The 18,099-nt window shown below is 38.2% G+C and overlaps 1 protein-coding gene across 4 annotated transcripts; it reads right to left on the bottom strand.

Moving 5' to 3' along the window:
• Positions 1-1,231: 1,231 nt before the first annotated feature.
• LOC133555121 (sentrin-specific protease 7-like) lies at positions 1,232-16,959 on the bottom strand. Of its 4 annotated transcripts, none has more exons than XM_061904624.1 (20): positions 16,853-16,959; positions 14,292-14,335; positions 14,095-14,225; positions 7,430-7,533; positions 5,626-5,765; positions 5,304-5,556; positions 5,020-5,231; positions 4,833-4,866; positions 4,561-4,761; positions 3,071-3,294; positions 2,932-2,996; positions 2,759-2,875; positions 2,572-2,691; positions 2,412-2,504; positions 2,282-2,349; positions 2,163-2,203; positions 2,012-2,055; positions 1,875-1,943; positions 1,655-1,805; positions 1,232-1,454 (listed from the first exon to the last, which is right to left on the bottom strand). In XM_061904624.1, exons 4-20 carry the CDS (start codon positions 7,488-7,490, stop codon positions 1,326-1,328), a joined length of 2,022 nt encoding a protein of 673 aa, XP_061760608.1. In that variant the 5' UTR covers positions 7,491-7,533; positions 14,095-14,225; positions 14,292-14,335; positions 16,853-16,959; the 3' UTR covers positions 1,232-1,325. The 4 variants fall into 4 exon arrangements, with proteins under 4 accessions (XP_061760608.1, XP_061760609.1, XP_061760606.1 ...); XM_061904625.1 differs by lacking the exon at positions 2,932-2,996 and having other exon boundaries at positions 2,759-2,931; positions 3,020-3,294; positions 5,020-5,135; positions 5,196-5,231; XM_061904622.1 differs by lacking the exon at positions 2,932-2,996 and having other exon boundaries at positions 2,759-2,931; positions 3,020-3,294.
• Between the last annotated feature and the right edge of the window lie 1,140 nt (positions 16,960-18,099).

The raw sequence follows: 18,099 nt of genomic DNA, 5'->3' as shown, positions 1-18,099 counted from the left end.
TTTCTTGACCCGGGTTAGGTGCAGTTCTCTCGTATCAAACGAAGCACACATTTTACTACTATCAACTTTCTTCATTATATCTATTTTAGGATTAATTTACTCAGAAAGTACATGTTCATCTACCACATGTGTACTTAATTTGCTATTCTGTGTTTAACACTTGTAGTGGTGATGCTTTACTTTATTTGCAAAATGTTAATTACAGTAGGGAACATATTATGGTATGAATCCTAACCCTTCTCCAAATATCAGCAATGACAGATGGAATGTCTGCTTCCTATCATTACCATTTGTAATTAGGAAATGTTATTTATGGTCATTAATTTTTTCCACTATCATTTTCATCTTCAAATTAGTGTTTCCTGATGGATACCACATTTGAAATAAAGTCAATTGGAAATACTGTAAAGTAAAATATTTGAATATAGTACATTTCGAAACTATTTCCGTGACCTAACCCCGAGAAAGAACGCAAATGTGATTCTTGCTTCCCCCTCCCCCACACATCAACAAAGGCGGACATCTTTTATTGGATAATCAGATTAATAGACGGCAGGGTGCAAAATCACGTCTTCTGGCCCGCTTGCCTAAAGATCACAGCATACTCAGCGTCCCCCTGTGGCGCTTGTTTTACTTTGAAGTCCACTGGATGCAGCCAATCAGGATCAGTATCTTAAGGACAAAGATTATTTTTGGAGTCAGGGATACAAAGCCGTTAATCTTTCCCTCCCATTGCGTAGATTAGATGAGGCTAAAACAGCATCAGGACCTCGAACTCGGAACCTGCTGGGACCATAACCTTGGAGTATTCATATTTAAGGTCTGACCATGGCGGTTGGATATCAGACATTACATGATTGAACATGTCAGCATCAACCCTCGTCCCACTAAAATACCAAACATTGACAGTATGGTTTAAGAAGACAAAATCTAATTTCTAATCATTTTATCCTTCTAACCAGCCTTCAGATGACTGCTCGTCCACACACACACACAAACACACTTGTGTTATTGTGACCTTTGACCTTAACTGACAAATCAAAACTCCAGACAGAAAACAAAATAGATTTGAAACATATGGTGACGAAAATACATATAATCACAATACTTTCACTCACAAAAATACTATAACAAAGAGAAATTAGGAGCAGTAAGGCTCTCCATTAAAATGATTTGTTGATCTGATATATGTGTCTTATTTTACAGAACTGAAAGGATCCCAAACACAATATAGCTGATTGAGACTTTATTGAGTTTGAAGATTTATAAATAAAATAACATTAAGGCAAAGAAGACAAACACTATACAGTGAATCATCAGAAAGTTTAGGCTTGTGACTGACTTTTGTGTAGCCTCATGATCAAGGCTCGGATCTCCTCACGTTTCTGTCGCACACGATGTCGTGGAAACCAGTTAACCAAATGTGGAGGTAGGTCAAAGTGCACCACAGGGTTCTGGGAATTCAATGAGATGTAATTAATGTGCAATTTCGTATATTGTCTCCTACAAAATACAACATGTTGGCTTGCTAAAGAGGCCTGCAGCGACTTGGACTTGTGTCAATCTGTTAGTAGTCAAGTCAGCCACATGAACTACTGTACATGTCATTAAATGTAATTTTATAACTTAAGCTAGGAATGTTGCTGTGCATCACCTGAAGGAAGCTCTCCACGTACTGCAACAGGTACAGACCGCAGTCAGTGCTGTTGTCCTGCTGTGGGACGATGCAGCTGCAGTTGTGCATGTTGTCTGAGGAGAAGACACGACGCAGCTCCCTACGCTCTTCCCACTCAACCTGCAGGTAACTGCACACACTTGCCTGATAAGCACTTTTGTGACTGGCATTAGAAAATGTTTTGAATGTTAACACTCACTCTCTCAGAAGCTTGCAAACATGTTCATGATGCAATAGTTTCAGAGAATCCATGACCAGGATACACGGCCTGCAGCAGAAGAGGAAAGCTGCTAAAAAAAGTGGTCACACAGAGCCGATCCATGAGAGACGACTCACCGTGTCAACACAGTGTTCCTCGTGCAGCCTTGCTGTGTACATGCCTGCAAAACAGACACACATTTTTGATCCCCAAACATGCATTTGGGCTTGCTAGCCTTAGTTTGGCTTTCTGCTACCAGGAATGATGATATCTTTTTTATGTATTTACCGGCGGCTGCTCTGATCTCAGACTGACCAGCCTGGATGCACCTAAGAGAGATGATATATCAAACTGCCTTGCTGCTGCATTATTGGGTGTAACTGCATATCCCGTGAAAATTAGCTTACTTGTTTGCTGCTCATAATGAACACCATCCTGACCTGGGAAACAAACCACCGCCAGGAACCAGTGCGCGCTGCAGAAAGTATGAGGTCAGGCACGAAGAGAAAGAATGATTTCAAATGAATTGTTTCTTACTCTTGATTAATGGGCACAAATAAGAAGTCTTTGTTGAAAATGTCCACATGGCGAGTCCACGTCTTCACACGCTGGTGTCTCATGTATGGATCTCTGACAAAATTATCTTTAATTATAACATTTTAATTTCCTTATAAGACACACAATCAAGTATTCTCACTGGAAAGCAGCGATACTTTCATCAGCGACTTGCCCTCTGCTGAGCTGTTTGAAGAAGAAACTGCTGAAGATGTGACTGCGCTCCGCCACAGCACAGCCTCCACCCTCCAGGAGGAGGAACCTGCAAGAAGACAAAAGTATTTGGAGTCATCAATACCTCCAATGATTGACACTTCTTGTTGACCCACTTGAGGTAGAAGTCGATGATGACATCATTCAGGAATTCGCCTCTTTCCAGACAGGACAAGTCTTCTTTAGTTACTGTGATACGGCCTCTGGAAGGTGCTGCTGGATACTGAATCAACCTGCCCAGCAAAAACGTCATAAAGATGCTCCAACAACTGGCAGTTAAGCATTTTACCTGCTGGCAAATGGCAGAGCAGATGACTGTTTTATGCCTTGTCTTGTCGACGTACTAGAAACCTCCTTGAACACAAACATAATCTCACATGAAGGAGGTGGACCTCCACTTGCACTTTCCCCTGACAAGTTAGTCTTACTGGCAACTGGCCCAGCAGATCGAGGAGGTGCTCATCCAAAGGTGGCGGGCAGCTCTGAAGGAGCAGCTGTCCATCATTCCAGTCCAGGGGAGAAGTCGGCTGCTCTGCTGAAGAAGAGCGGCCCTCCCTGAAGTCCGTCATCTCCAACATAGATGCCAGCAGTGCAGCCTGCAGGTCAGAAAGCTGCTCTGTCATCACCAGCAGCAGGATGAAGCAGGCTGGACCTGAGGGAAGAAACATTCTTCACTTTTTATATTCAATTTAAAACAAACGAAAAAGACAGAGTGGTTTTTAGATCTCCACAAGGGCTAACAGACATGTTCTAAATATGACTTAAAACAATCAAATGCTGGATGGCCGTGTTTTAATTCAACAAGCTCAAACAGTAAGATACATTACCCAACTTAATAAAACCTTTCGAAGAACTAACATAAAAGCAATACATTTTGATAGAAATGCAACTAGTGATAAAACAAAGCTGTTGTTGTCAGTTGTTTCTGATTCAGAGACCCCTTTGATCCCGGTATCCAGGGTACATTCTGGCGTGTTACCATAGTTCTTTATTTACTTTACTTTTTGTAAACAGGATTGACAGAAGGCAGCACTTATATCACCTGGAAGATTAAGTGTTACTTTCCTGCATTGCAAAATCTTAAAAAAAAAAAAAAAAATATATATATATATATATATATATATATATATATTATTTTTCATTTTGTTTTATTTTTTACTTGTGGCATTTATACATGTTCTCAACATTTTCAAATATGACACTTTATATTTGATGACTATTTTGTTGTTGTAAATGATTAACGGCATTGTAAATCATATACTGGACAGTATTGGCATATCGGTATAAAGGCCATTATTGAGCATCGCTACCGCTCATATATTTTATTAGTAAAAGCAATAATTTTCATGCATTTCTTTCTAAAATGTTCTTCTAACCCAAAGAAAAAAAATGTCTTCCTTAAAAATACTTGTTTTAGACTGGATGTATATATGTACAGCATTACATGTTTAACGAAGGCCAGCCAGTGTGGCTGGTCCACTTGTATGTTGATAAAACTTACTCCCTGACAACCTCAAAAGCAATAATGGTTACCAGGTTGAACGCTTAGACTTTTATTTAGCTCAGCAGCCAGGTTCGAGTCCCGGGCGGAAAAGAAATGCTGGGACTGAACCAGGCGGGTAACACATTTAGGTATGTACATTATATATGTTATTAGCTGTCCTCCTGCTGCTCCCCTGATTTTCTTTTGAATCCAGTTTAAGTAGTTGTGTGACACAAATAAGGTTTGGAATAGAAACAAGGGTTTTAATATATATTTTTCACAAATTAGGGTCTGGAAAAACATTTGCTTGCATTGGCGACCATTCACTGTGGTGGCCTTTAATGGTCAAAAAGCCTTGGTAAATTTAGAACTTGTAATGTTGAGCTGTCAGTTTAAAAGAACACTTTAAACTTAAGTGGTTATGATTTTAACAACCTTTGGCAGTAGAGTTGTGAAGGATAGCCATCTCTCGCTGTAACATGTTGGCCTGAGCGTCCGTCACCCACAGAATGAGCAGCGAGGGGGTCAGCCCTTCCAGTTCATCAAGCAAAGTCCCGCCTCGAACTACATCACCGTCCCATAAACCATACCCTCGCACCTGTGACGCCACAACACTGACCTCGCCTTCTTCTTTTCCTGTTGGACAGAGACTGACACGTCACTTAGCAAAACACAGTTGTTGGGAAAAAAAATCTCAAGTTTAGTACCTTTTAGAGGTAGAAAGATTCCACTTGATGTAATCTACACACAAAGACACAATGTGTCATTAGGTGCACATTTGTTTCCAAAAGGACACACTTGTTCTAATTGCTTAAAAAATAAATTGAGCGTATAGAATGTTCCTGAAAGAAATCTGGTTTTAAAGTGCTGTAAAAGTGAAACGTGGCATGTCACCATCATCTTTCCATTGGCATCAGCACGTGTCAGGCCGCAGTGAAGCAACAAAAAGTCCAGTTCCAGGAAGGAAGGCAGCTCTGAGACCACGTCTTGCCTTGGGAGAGAGTGTCTTCCTGGAAACTGATGAGGAATTATATTCTGACCGGTTTTGTCCATCTGGCTGCTCTCATCACCTTCATCCCGCTCGTCTTCCTCACTCGATAAAACGACTGGAAGGAACATTAAGTTTCTTAAGAGACGATTGTTGCAAGAACGTAAGAAGCAGAATTTGCTTAACTCACTTGGCTCCAACTGGGCTTGCTTCCTTCGACCAGGATGCAGACCAACTACCCTACTGGTTTTCTTTCTCTGCCTGAAGGCCATCCACCTCCTTCTCTCTTCCTCCCCCAGCTCCTCATTTGCCTTGGAGGACTTCCTGTTGTCCGTCACCCCACTAGATGTTGCTTCCATCAACGAGGAGGGGGAATGTCTGTACTTGTTTGAATAAGATGCTTTGTTTGTAGCAGGAAAGTCTGCATGGCTATCTGAAGCAGACTGAGAAGAAGCAAGATATTTTCTATTTACTGGAGCACAGAAACAGTATTAATAACCCTTGACATTTACCTCCTGCACATAATCAGCTTTTTTCCATGTTTTGTGTCCCGGCAAGGGGGAAGTCAAGCTCCCATCGTGCACATGTTCTCTTAGCTCAGCAAGAGAGTCCCGCGCCTCCACTGATACACTTTTACGGAGCGAACAAACACCTGTGGGGACAAATATCTATATTGATCTTTTTCTAGTCCTATTGCCTCAGTACATTTTTTCTTAGTACAGTACATGGTGTCCCAAAACATTTGACACCCTATTAGTTAGAAACAGACAGTTTTCATTCCAATGAACTCAAATGTAAACAAGATTTTTGAAAACAGTGACTAATTTTAATGTAATACTTGTAGTGTATTTTTTCGATTTTTTTCTATGTGCTATAAGGAAATGACTTTTTTGTATCTCTCCTACAATCAGAGACAACAAATAAAGAGAAATATAATCTTGGGGAAAAATTTTACTTAATATAAGTGTATGTGCTGCATACAACACTTACAACATTTAGCGTATAAGTATGTGGAGTTTGATTATGGAATAGATTAAGCAAAGAAATCAAACAATGTACCACTGTATTATGATTCCGTTGAAGAAACCGTTCAAACTCAAACTGTTTACAAAACCTAACGAAGAAAAATTCTGACAAATTAGACACAATCTACCATCTATTACATATTCAGGAAATTATGTGAATCACAATGTATTACGAACTGTCTATTCCTTTATAGTCACGTGAACTTATTATCAATGTATTTATTGTTTTTTTTGTGTTACAGGTTAAACACAGGATGTGAAAAAAATTGTTAGCAATTGCTATTATTTCGAAATGAACAAATACCACTTATTATTATATGATTTGCCCTGGACATGTATTTATTCAGATATTCCCATTTCAAATCATGTCACGGTATTTGGTATAACCTGTACGTCAACTTCTATTTTTCAAGATCTAAATGTATCAAGAACACATTAGGAATGTAGTTATAGATTATTTTAGTAATCAACACATCCATAGAGTTTTTACTAATTGGAGAAATCACACATTACCCTCAATGTGTATTTTAGAAAATATATTTTTCTGCTTGCCATTACCTTCATTCTTTTTCTAATAAATGGACATAATCAACAGTGAAATTGCACTTTTAAAATGAGTGCATTAATATAATTTACTGTATATACATACACTATGTTGTCGAAAGTATTTGGTGCATATAGTGTATATACATTCATACACATATTGCCAAAAGCTTTTGGAAGAACGGTCGAAAATTCCTATATACACACTCCGCAACCATGTGGACAACCTTCCTAGAAGAGTTGAAGCTGAAATAGCTGCAAAAGGTGGACCGACATCATATTGAACCCTATGGGTTACGAAAGGGATGGCAGTTCAAATATATATATATACTTATATATATATATATCCGTTGTTCGCCGCAACACAAATCACGGCACCTACACACAACCGCTTTCATGTGCACTCTGGAAACTTTGTCTGTGTTTAAAGTTCCTGCCACTCCATACACCTGGATTTTATTAAATTGTATTAGTTACCCTAATTGAACGTACAATCAAAGCAACTGAATATGAATCAAATATTTTTCTTATCGAATTAATCGATTAAACGTTGCAGCACTAAAACATGTTAGAAATTGAGATCTGAACAAGCATCTTCTAAACCACAAGGACAAAATAACATTTGAACTATTGAAGACATCATCAAAATGGATACTTGGCCTGAAACTTCAAACAAACCCCACTTCATGCTCTAAGGTTGTATGTTGTCTCTTGTGATATGCAGACATTGAACAGACAAAATGCACACCTGTTCTTCCCTCACTTATATGGTCACTCTTAAGTGTTGGAGAGAGGCGCTCTGAATCCATTGAAGGTTGCAGAAGCTGATCTGAGGCACTCTGTGGCCGCCATCTGGTGGACGAGATGTAAAACAGCTGTTTCATTGAATAAAATTACAACTGATTCATAGTGTAGTGGTTCACTCAGCTGCCTTTCATACAGAGCTGTGTATAGAAAGAGTATGGACAACTCGATTTTAGAAGATCTCCCAAAGGAATGGTCCAAAAACCCCCTTGCGTGACTACAGGACCCCATGTTGAACACCATTTTGGAGCTGCCGCTAAGCCACACTACGTTTCCTCATTCGACAATTCTTTTTTACTCAATGTTTTTTTGCCATGTAAACATGCCCTTTTGTACGGCATAAGATTTGTCACCAAAACTGTAAAATACACTTTTTAATCAGGAAATAATTTTAAAAATTGTTTAAAAGGTTTAATGAAATAATAAATGAACATCCATCCATCCATCCATTTACTACTGCGTGTCCCTTTCGGGGACAAGCTGCATTCGTGCGGAAGGCGGAGTGCACCCTGGACAAGTCGTCACCTCATCAAACATCATATGAGAAATACAAATGACACATGTTTGGAAATGAATGACTGACTTTAGATGTCATTAAATGATTTTTGGGGGAAAAATGCCAATATGCACTCAGTGCAATAAAAAAACAACTGAGTCAATTTAACATCTTAAATAGATTGTATTTTACACCCTCTCATTTGTTTAAAACGGGTATAGTAGATAGCAAGTTTTGTATAGAGTGTTAGGCAGCTAAAGTACCTATTATTTAATTTACCGTGGGAATGTCAGTGAAAAAAACGTAGGTCAATTGAAGTGCATCTGGAGAATTGCTAATGATAGTCAAGTTAGCCTATGTGTGAAGGGGTCGTGCATGAAACAAGCTCAGCTTCCTTGTTTACATAACATGGTGTCAGAGTTAAGGACTACGCGCCTACAGAGACCAAAGAATGGCAAAGTTTGGGACCCCCCGTTTACCTGTATGTCATCTTTTTGGTAAGAGGCGCTGGAAGCCGGCAGACCCGTCAGCGATCCTGTTCTGTCTCCCTGTAATGTTTGTCTGATCTTGAATGGGATTGTGCTGAAAATTGTAATTTTCCTGAAGGAACTCTCCTAACGGAATAAATAAAGTACTATCTAATCTATCTAATCAATCAATCAATCTAATCTAATCTCTTGTATCCATCTTGAAAGCCAGAGACGAAGAAAATAAATTACATTTTTCAATGCCTATGAACATCAAATGTAATGTTTTTTAATACCATTTGAAGTAGTGCTGGTCATATGAGACATTGAACCACTTGAGCCAATTGGTTCTAAAATTTCTCAAAGCTTCAATGCATGCTTCGACAAGACTCCACCTGCTGGTAAAATGTATAATTACTAACAACTACATTGGTACACCCTGGACAAGTCGCTGCCACTTCTTCGCTGGGCCAACACAGATAGACAGACAACATTCACACTCAAATTCAAACACTAAATGTTTGACAAAATGGTTTTACTAGGTAAATCAACAAAGTATAATAAAATATGTTTTATGTATTTTATATATATATGCAGAGGTGGGTAGAGTATCCAGATATTGTACTCAAGTAAAAGTACTGTTACTTCATACTTGCAAACCTTGAGACCTCCGATTTCGGGAGGTGGCGGGGTCGGGGGGTGGGCGAGGGGCGTGGCTGGGGCGTTGTTGGGGGCGTGGTTAAAAGGGGAGGAGTATATTTACAGCTATCCATCCATCCATTTCTACCGCTTATTCCCTTTGGGTTCGCGGGGGGCGCTGGTGCCTATCTCAGTTACAATCGGGCGGAAGGCGGGTTACACCCTGGACAAGTCGCCACCTCATCGCAATATGTGGAGAAATCTTTATTTATAATTGAATCACTTGTTTATTTTTCAACAAGTTTTTAGTTATTTTTATATCTTTTTTTCCAAATAGTTCAAGAAAGACCACTACAAATGAGCAATATGTTGCACTGTTATACAATTTAATAAATCAGAAACTGATGACATAGTGCTGTATTATACTTCTTTATCATTTTTTTTTTTTAACCAAAAATGCTTTGCTCTGATTAGAATTGAAAAAAAATTCACAGGAGGTACATCTCTGAAAAAAGGTTGAGAACCACTGCTTTAAAATCCGTAGATGTTATTGTCACATATGCATGCACAGTAGATGGCAGTATTGTCCTGTTTAAGAGTGTCACAACATTGCTGTTTACGGCAGACAAACTGCTTTACGGTAGACGAAAACGTGACTGCTGCTGTTGTGTGTTGTTGCCGAGCTGGGAGGACGTTAATGAGACTGCCTAACAATAAACCCACATAAGAAACCAAGAACTCGCCCTCGATCATTGTACAGTTATACCGTCATTGGGCAGGCACTCTGTTTATATTGTGGGAAAGCGGACGTGAAAACAGGCTGTCGACACGTCACTCGGGTTCGCATGGAGCTGGAGGGGGCGTAGTCACCAGCTCCACCTGAATTCCGGGAGATTTTCGGGAGAAAATTTGGCCCGGGAGGTTTTGGGGAGAGCTGCTTAATTTTCGGGAGTCTCCCGGAAAATCCGGGAGGGTTGGCAAGTATGTGTTACTTTAGAGATGTATTACTCAAGTAAAAGTAAGGAGTAGTCACCCAAATATTTACTTGAGTAAAAGTAAAAAGTATGTTGTGAAAAAACTACTCAAGTACTGATTAACTGATGAGTAACCTGTTTGTTTAATGATGACGGCAACAAGTAAAGCACAAAAACATAAAAATAGCAATGAACAAATTCAGAGCCAGGAATATCTCTTAAGCAACTAAAACAAAAATACACATTAAATAATATATATATTTGGTTTTACATTGTATTGAAAAAAAATTTGAAAATTAATTTTAACTTAGCAACCTCATTTTACTATTGGCTAAATTTTATATTCATAAATGTAAGTTTCTCGATACCCGACCTGTTTTTGTGCCTTTAAAAAAGATTTAGAACTCTACATTAAAACACTCTAACTTTAACATCCAAAAAGCTGTGAAAACGATGATGCTGTGTTCCAAATTTAAGTTATTTACTGAGCTTGAGTGAGCCTATGGCTTTGCACTTTGTTTATATTATATATATATATTTTTTTTGCATTCTATTTTAGTTACTTTGAATTTACAACCCCCTGGCGCTGTTTTGTACATTTTTTATACCGTTTTGTACAATTTTTGTACTTACTTTGATTATTATTTTCAACTGTTTATAAATGTTGAAATTGATAAACAAAGGTTTATTTTTTTTAAAACTGTGCAGTTAATCATGTGACCGCCTGGCTCTGTTTGCTTGTGAAACGGAGTCAAACGTCACCAGGGACTGCATTTGATAGGTGAAACATAGTCAAACGTCACCAGTGACTGCATTTGATTGGTGAAACGCAGGCATGTGATAGAGCCTACTTTGAAGGTCTGTCTTATAAACAAAACAAGCAAAGCGTGCATTAAAAGATCGATAAAAATCAGTAGCGAGTAGCGAGCTGAATGTAGATAAATGGAGCGGAGTAAAAGTAGCGTTTGTTCTCTATAAATATACTCAAGTAAAAGTAAAAGTATGTTGCATTGAAACTACTCTTAGAAGTACAATTTATCCCAAAAGTTACTCAAGTAGATGTAACGGAGTAAATGTAGCGCATTACTACCCACCTTTGTATATATACATATATTGTGTGTTTGTATTTTGCCAACATGATAGAATCATATGATAGGGCAGGTTGTGTAATGTGTTTCTGTTACCTTGAGAAAATGGCATAAAGAGGCATAATATAATGTAACTTGGATAATGACATACAGAACAGAGGAGATTTAGTTTATTTTTATTTTTGGTTTTAGACGATTCTTTAGGCACGGCAAATAAATGTTCATCAAATGGACATCAAGTTTGCCATTTGGATTCTGTTTGTCGTCCTTTCTTGATTCTAGCGGTATTTTAAAAAAAACGATTTTTATTTTCTATCTATATTCCACACTGACCACAAGTCTCAAAAGCTCACATTTTCAATGGAGCTTGGGCGGTTTATAAGATGTCGAATCTCCCGGCAAATCTGAACCGCATATCGAAACAGTCACGTGGGACGAGCGGGCAGCGAGGTTCCTGAGATACGCCCCCTCCATAACTCGACACATGCTTCAAAGCCTCGGCACATTTGGTCCCATCAGTAATTTAAAGGCCTACTGAAATGAGATTTTGTTATTCAAACAGGGATAGCGGGTCCATTCTATGTGTCATACTTGATCATTTCGCAATATTGCCATATTTTTGCTGAAAGGATTTAGTAGAAAACATCGACGATAAAGTTTGCAACTTTTGGTCGCTAATAAAAAGGCCTTGCTTTTACCGTAAGTAGCAGACGATGACGTCTACCGTGTGAGGGCTCCTCACATTGTTTATAATGGGAGCCTCCAACAAAAAGAGCTATTCGGACCGAGAAAACAACAATTTCCCCATTAATTTGAGCGAGGGTGAAAGATTTGTGGCTGAGGATATTGATAGTGAAGGACTAGGAAAAAAATTAAAAGCGACTGCTTCGGGAGGCGGCAGTGTGAGCATTTCAGATGTAATTAGACACATTTACTAGGATAATTCTGGAGGATCCCTTATCTGCTTATTGTTTTAATGGTGTTTTATTGAGATTGTAAAGACATACATCAAGGTCGGATGGCTGCGGTGAACACGCCAGTTTCTCAGAGAGAAGCCGAAGAGCCAAGCTCACAGCTGCCTTTTTTGACAGGTAGTGCAGGAGGACGAATAATCCACTGATGTCTCCGGTAAGATATATATCACAATTTTCCCATCCAAAAACATGCTGGTTGACGTAGAGAAACATGTTCGCTTGACCGCTCTGTGTTAAAGCTTCACAACAAACAAAGAAACACCGGATGTGTCTCAGCGCTAAAGACAGCTGCAATACACAGTTTTCCACCAACAGCATTGTTCTTTATAGTCCCCATTATTAGTTGAACCAATTGCAAAAGATTCAGCAACACAGATGTCCAAATTACTGTGTAATTGCGCGATGAACAGAGACGACTTTTAGCCGCGTCATCATTCCGCGACGTTTTCAACAAGAAACTCCGCGGGAAATTTTAAATTGTTATTTAGTAAACTAAACCAGCCGTATTGGCATGTGTTGCAATGTTAATATTTCATCATTGATATCTAAACTATCAGACTGCGTGGTCGGTAGTAGTGGGTTTCAGTAGGCCTTCAAAGCCTTAATTTTCGAAAAATCTATTTACAGTGTTGATAGCTTTTCAATGTAGTGAGTCCCCAGGACTAACTGATTGAGTGGGAAATTCAATGAGTCCCAACTACTCAGTTAAAAAAGTGTATTTCTCTATTGAGGGTTAAACTCCTTTGACGGTGGTATGATTTGGTTATAATAGACGGTTGTATTCATGTATGTTCAAAATGTATCTTGAATTAAATACAATTCCAAATAACACAGTGGCATGACGTATGACTTTAAAATCAAAAAAATTTTGTAACAACATAAATAATACCAATGAATAAAATTCAAATAACAAAATGGTGTCTCTATGGTCTGTAGTACCAAACGAAAATTTCAATAGTGCTACTTTAAAAAAATTAACAAAACATTGTCATCACCATGACAGTCAAAGAAAGAAGTGTCACCAAAATATTTTCATCTGAACATCAAATAAATGTTTAATTTGATCAGTCACTGGGAAACCTTGTGTATTTAGCTACTGTATTCACACAAAAATGAAACATAACTAAAACAGTGGAGGAAAAAAAAAGAGAAAAAAAACTATTCTCGTTGGAAGAATGTATGCGCAGATGCCGTTTGGGCATAAAATGTAATTTTCATCACCACCACCGGATTATGTTTTATTTATTTCATTACAGCCCATCCTCTAATCGTTAAAACGTAATCGACATGAATGAGCACAGCATGGAGCAGTAGAAACATGGGTTTATTTCCTATGAAGTTTGTATTTTTAATTGTTGAAATTAAATCAGCGGTGACAGGCTAGTTATTTCTGTAGCAGCTAAATTAGCAGGTCGCAATACTCCAGGAGATCACGTCTGCGACGAGTAGATGCGCAGAAGGTTGGAACAGCGCTTGTCCAGTCTGCTAACAACAAGGTTTCTGTTGCCACTTACTGTGTGATTGTTTAATGTTCACAATGTATCTTTTTAATGGGAAAAATTGGTTGCGTCCGCGGGACATATGGGTAGTAGTTTTAGTGCATCCTTTCAGATTTTAATGTGAAAGGGACGCATGACACGTACCTAGCAACATCACTGTATTAAATGATTTTTAAAAGACCCACGGAAAGCCTGTCCCTATAAGAAAACAAGAAGATGTGCAAAAAAGTAGTGAAACATTGAACAGATGGACGTGTCCATTCGAAACTTTAGAGAAGGTCAAATTAACTTCTAAAGGCTAAGGCGATTTTTAGGTCAAGGAAGCCGAATATCCCTAATCCATCTCCCTTTTAAATTGATGAAATTAATTAAATCATGTAAATTTTCATATTGATTGTTGTGAAATGTATTCAATTACAAGATATGTTTTGGCAAACTTTTCAGCAGAGGTGTACAGACAAGGAGGCCTCACCCATATAACAGAGAAATTGATTCTTCATGTGTCTGCTGATTGGCTGTGTCCACCTTGGACTGTCCTATGATTGGTTGATGTGCTCAGTCTCCTCAGTTCCAACTGTTTTGGCTGCTTCTTTGAAAAACACACTGACAAAGCAGAAAAAACACTTAGGTCCTGTCACTCAATGAGACGCATACTAACACTCTACTAACCTGTTTCAACGTCTTGGTGAGGTTCTGCAGTGGACAATTCTACCCTAGACACAAAACAAATATAAACAGAGTTCTGAATACTTAAATAACTTAACAAAAAGCATCATCTTAATGTTAAGGGGATTCCCAGGGGAGGGCAAATGTTGGTAGGCACAGTCAGTTGTTATCTTTTAACAATCAGAGACGCGATCAATCTAAAAAAAAAATAATTAAAACGAAATACTGCTTAATTCAATGCTACATTTTTTCTGATATTTCACAAAATACTGGACATCGCAATCAATATGACAAGCCAGAGTGTGCTGAACACCTCAGAGACAAAAATATACCAAAATCCATATACTTGCACACTCTTAATTTGTATCATACCAATGTACAGTTTAGTGAGTACCTGACTCAACATAACTGAGTGATTGTCGCTAACACTATTATTACTCTTCACACCAAAAATAATTCCCGCTGCTGCCCACTGCTCCCTTCACCTCCCAGGGTTGATCAAGGGTGATGGTGATGGGTGATGATACCATGAATTGATTTAAGTTAAAGTTAAAGTACCAATGATTGTCACACACACACACTAGGTGTGGCAAAATTATTCTCTGCATTTGACCCATCACCCTTGATCACCCCGTGGGAGGTGAGGGGAGCAGTGGGCAGCAGTGGTGCCGCGCCCGGGAATCATTTATGGTGATTTAACCCCTAATTCCAACCCTTAATGCTGAGTGCCAAGCAGGGAGATAATGGATGCCATTTCTATAGTCTTTGGTATGACTCAGCCGGGGTTTGAACTCACGACCTACCAACCTCAGGGCGGACATTCTACCCATTAGGCCAGTGGTTCTCAACTTTTTTTCAGTGATGTACCCCCTGTGAACATTTTTTTAATTCAGGTACCCCCTAATCAGAGCAAAGCATTTTTGGTTGAAAAAAAGAGATAAAGAAGTAAAATACAGCACAATGTCATCAGTTTCTGATTTATTAAATTGTATAACAGTGCAAAATATTGCTCATTTGTAGTGGTCTTTCCTGAACTATTTGGAAAAAAAGATATAAAAATAACTAAAAACTTGTTGAAAAATAAACAAGAGATTGAATTATAAATAAGGATTTCTACACATAGAAGTAATCATCAACTTAAAGTGCCCTCTTTGGGGATTGTAATAAAGATCCATCTGGATTCATGAACTGAATTCTAAAAATGTCTTCACAAAAAAAGAAATCTTTAACATCAATATTTTTGGAGCATGTCCACAAAAAAATCTAGCTGTCAACACTGAATATTGCATTGTTGCATTTCTTTTCACAGTTTATGAGCTTACATTCATATTTTGTTGAAGTATTATTCAATAAATATATTTATAAAGGATTTTTGAATTGTTGCTATTTTAGGAATTAAAAAAAAAATCTCACGTACCCCTCGGCATACCTTCAAGTGCCCACAGGGGTACGCGTACCCCCATTTCAGAACCACTGGTCTAGAATATATTTGGCTTTATTCCTTATTGACGTGTTTCTTGCTACTTTATGTTGTATATTTATTACATGAGATTTCCAGTTCAATTTATCATCAATCATTACACCTAAAAATTTGGTTTTATTTACTCTTTCAATTTATATTCCGTATATCTGTATTTGTGTTTGACTTTCTCTTCTACTGTTACCAAATAGCATTATTTTAGTTTTACTGAGATTCAATGATAGTCAGTTTTTGTCAAACCATTTTTTAAATTTTGTTCATTTCTTCTGTTATTATTTGTATTATATTCTGTGTGTTCTCTCCTGAACAAAACGCTGTTGTATCATCCGCAAATAATACTAACTTTAAATCTCTTGTAACTTTACAAATGACATTTATATAGAGATTGATCGAGAGGAGCCAGATGAGGTGGTTCAGGCATCTGGTCAGGATGCCACCCGAACGCCTCCCTAGGGAGGTGTTTAGGGCACGTCCAACCGGTAGGAGGCCACGGGGAAGACCCAGGACACGTTGGGAAGACTATGTCTCCCGGCTGGCCTGGGAACGCCTCGGGATCCCCCGGGAAGAGCTAGACGAAGTGGCTTGGGAGAGGGAAGTCTGGGCTTCCCTGCTTAGGCTGCTGCCCCCGCGACCCGACCTCGGATAAGCGGAAGAAGATGGATGGATGAATAATATGTTTGTTCTTTGTACCATTATAACAAACACTCACTTTAGTTTGGGAGAGTAAAAAAAAATACCATCGATTTTGTTGCAGAACGTTATTAAGACACTTTAACAAACGCAAGTCCCTACAGAAACTTTACCATTACAACTAACGTCTCTATATAGACTTTGGAGATAAATAACCCATGTCGAAGCTTCACCTGTACAACTATTTAGAGTATGCTGCTGGTAACACAAGACTGCTAACAACTAGTTAGCTTGTGAGCCAGCCTCTAGCAAGTTGCTAGCCTAGCTTCCTAGCTGAATGACATCGAAATAAAAACCTCTCGCTTGTCCTCGCGTCGTCCCCAAAAACCGCAAAGTCGGTTTGTGTGCAATATCTTGCGCTAGTTTTCTTAATTCCGACAGTAAAGTGTCATACCATCATTCCGCAAGCATCTCCCGAATCAGTTGTTAGTCGTCAAGAAACAGTAACTAGTTACGTACGTGACGTAAATGCGTAATCTACAGAATTCCACTATTTACACGTCGTTGGAACGTTTCGATGACAAATTGCATAACTCGAAAGCACACATTAGAAATACATGAAGTAACAATAATGATGGTTCTCAACCTTTTTTCAGTGATGTACCCCCTGTGAACATTTTTTTAATTCAAGTACCCCCTAATAAGAGCAAAGCATTTTTGGTTGGAAAAAAGAAATAAAGAAGTAAAATACAGCACTATGTCATCAGTTTCTGATTTATTAAATTGTACAACAGTGCAAAATATTGCTGATTTGTAGTGGTCTTTCTTGAACTATTTGGAAAAAAATATATAAAAATAACAGAAAACTTGTTGAAAAATAAACAAGTGATTCAATTATAAATAATGAGATAGGCGCCAGCGCCCCCCGCGACTCCAGAAGGGAATAAGCGGTAGAAATGGATGGATGGATGGATTTCTACACATAGTAGTAATCATCAACTTAAAGTGCCCTCTTTGGGGATTGTAATAGAGATCCATCTGGATTCATCAACTTCATTCTAAACATTTCTCCACAAAAAAAGAAATCTTTAAAATCAATATTTATGGAACATGTCCACAAAAAATCTAGCTGTCAACACTGAATATTGCATTGTTGCATTTATTTTCACAGTTTATGAACTTACATTCATATTTTGTTGAAGTATTGTTCACTAAATATATTTATAAAGAATTTTTGAATTGTTGCAATTTTTAGAATATTTAAAAAAATCTCACGTACCCTTTGGCATACCTTCAAGTACCCCCAGGGGTACCCGTACCCCAATTTGAGAACCACTGGTGTAGAGCAGTGGTTCTCAACCTTTTTTCAGTGATGTACCCCCTGTGAACATTTTTTTTAATTCAAGTACCCCCTAATCAGAGCAAAGCATTTTTGGTTGAAAAAAAGAGATAAAGAAGTAAAATACAGCACTATGTCATCAGTTTCTGATGTATTAAATTGTATAACATGCGAAATATTGCTCATTTGTAGTGGTCTTTCTTAAAGTATTTGGAAAAAAAGATATAAAAATAACTGAAAACTTGTTGAAAAATAATCAAGTGATTCAATTATAAATGAAGATTTCTACACATAGAAGTAATCATCAACTTAAAGTGCCCTCTTTGGGGATTGTAATAGAGATCCATCTGGATTCATCAGCT

The sequence above is a fragment of the Nerophis ophidion genome, linkage group LG06 (genome assembly GCF_033978795.1).
Source record: "Nerophis ophidion isolate RoL-2023_Sa linkage group LG06, RoL_Noph_v1.0, whole genome shotgun sequence".
In the NCBI taxonomy this organism is placed as follows: domain Eukaryota; kingdom Metazoa; phylum Chordata; class Actinopteri; order Syngnathiformes; family Syngnathidae; genus Nerophis; species Nerophis ophidion.
Note: the sequence above shows the minus strand (reverse complement) of the source record. Positions and strands in the feature narration are given on the sequence as shown.

What these genes read in the sequence shown, in the direction of transcription:
- LOC133555121 (XM_061904622.1), bottom strand. Translation starts at nt 7,490, where the DNA reads ATGGATTCAGAGCGCCTCTCTCCAACACTTAAGAGTGACCATATAAGT. An exon ending in AAGCTGATTATGTGCAGGAG is followed by an intron (nt 5,557 to 5,625) that starts GTAAATGTCAAG and finishes GCTTCTTCTCAG; the next exon opens with TCTGCTTCAGATAGCCATGC. An exon ending in TGAGATCAGAGCAGCCGCCG is followed by an intron (nt 2,056 to 2,162) that starts GTAAATACATAA and finishes TCTGTTTTGCAG; the next exon opens with GCATGTACACAGCAAGGCTG.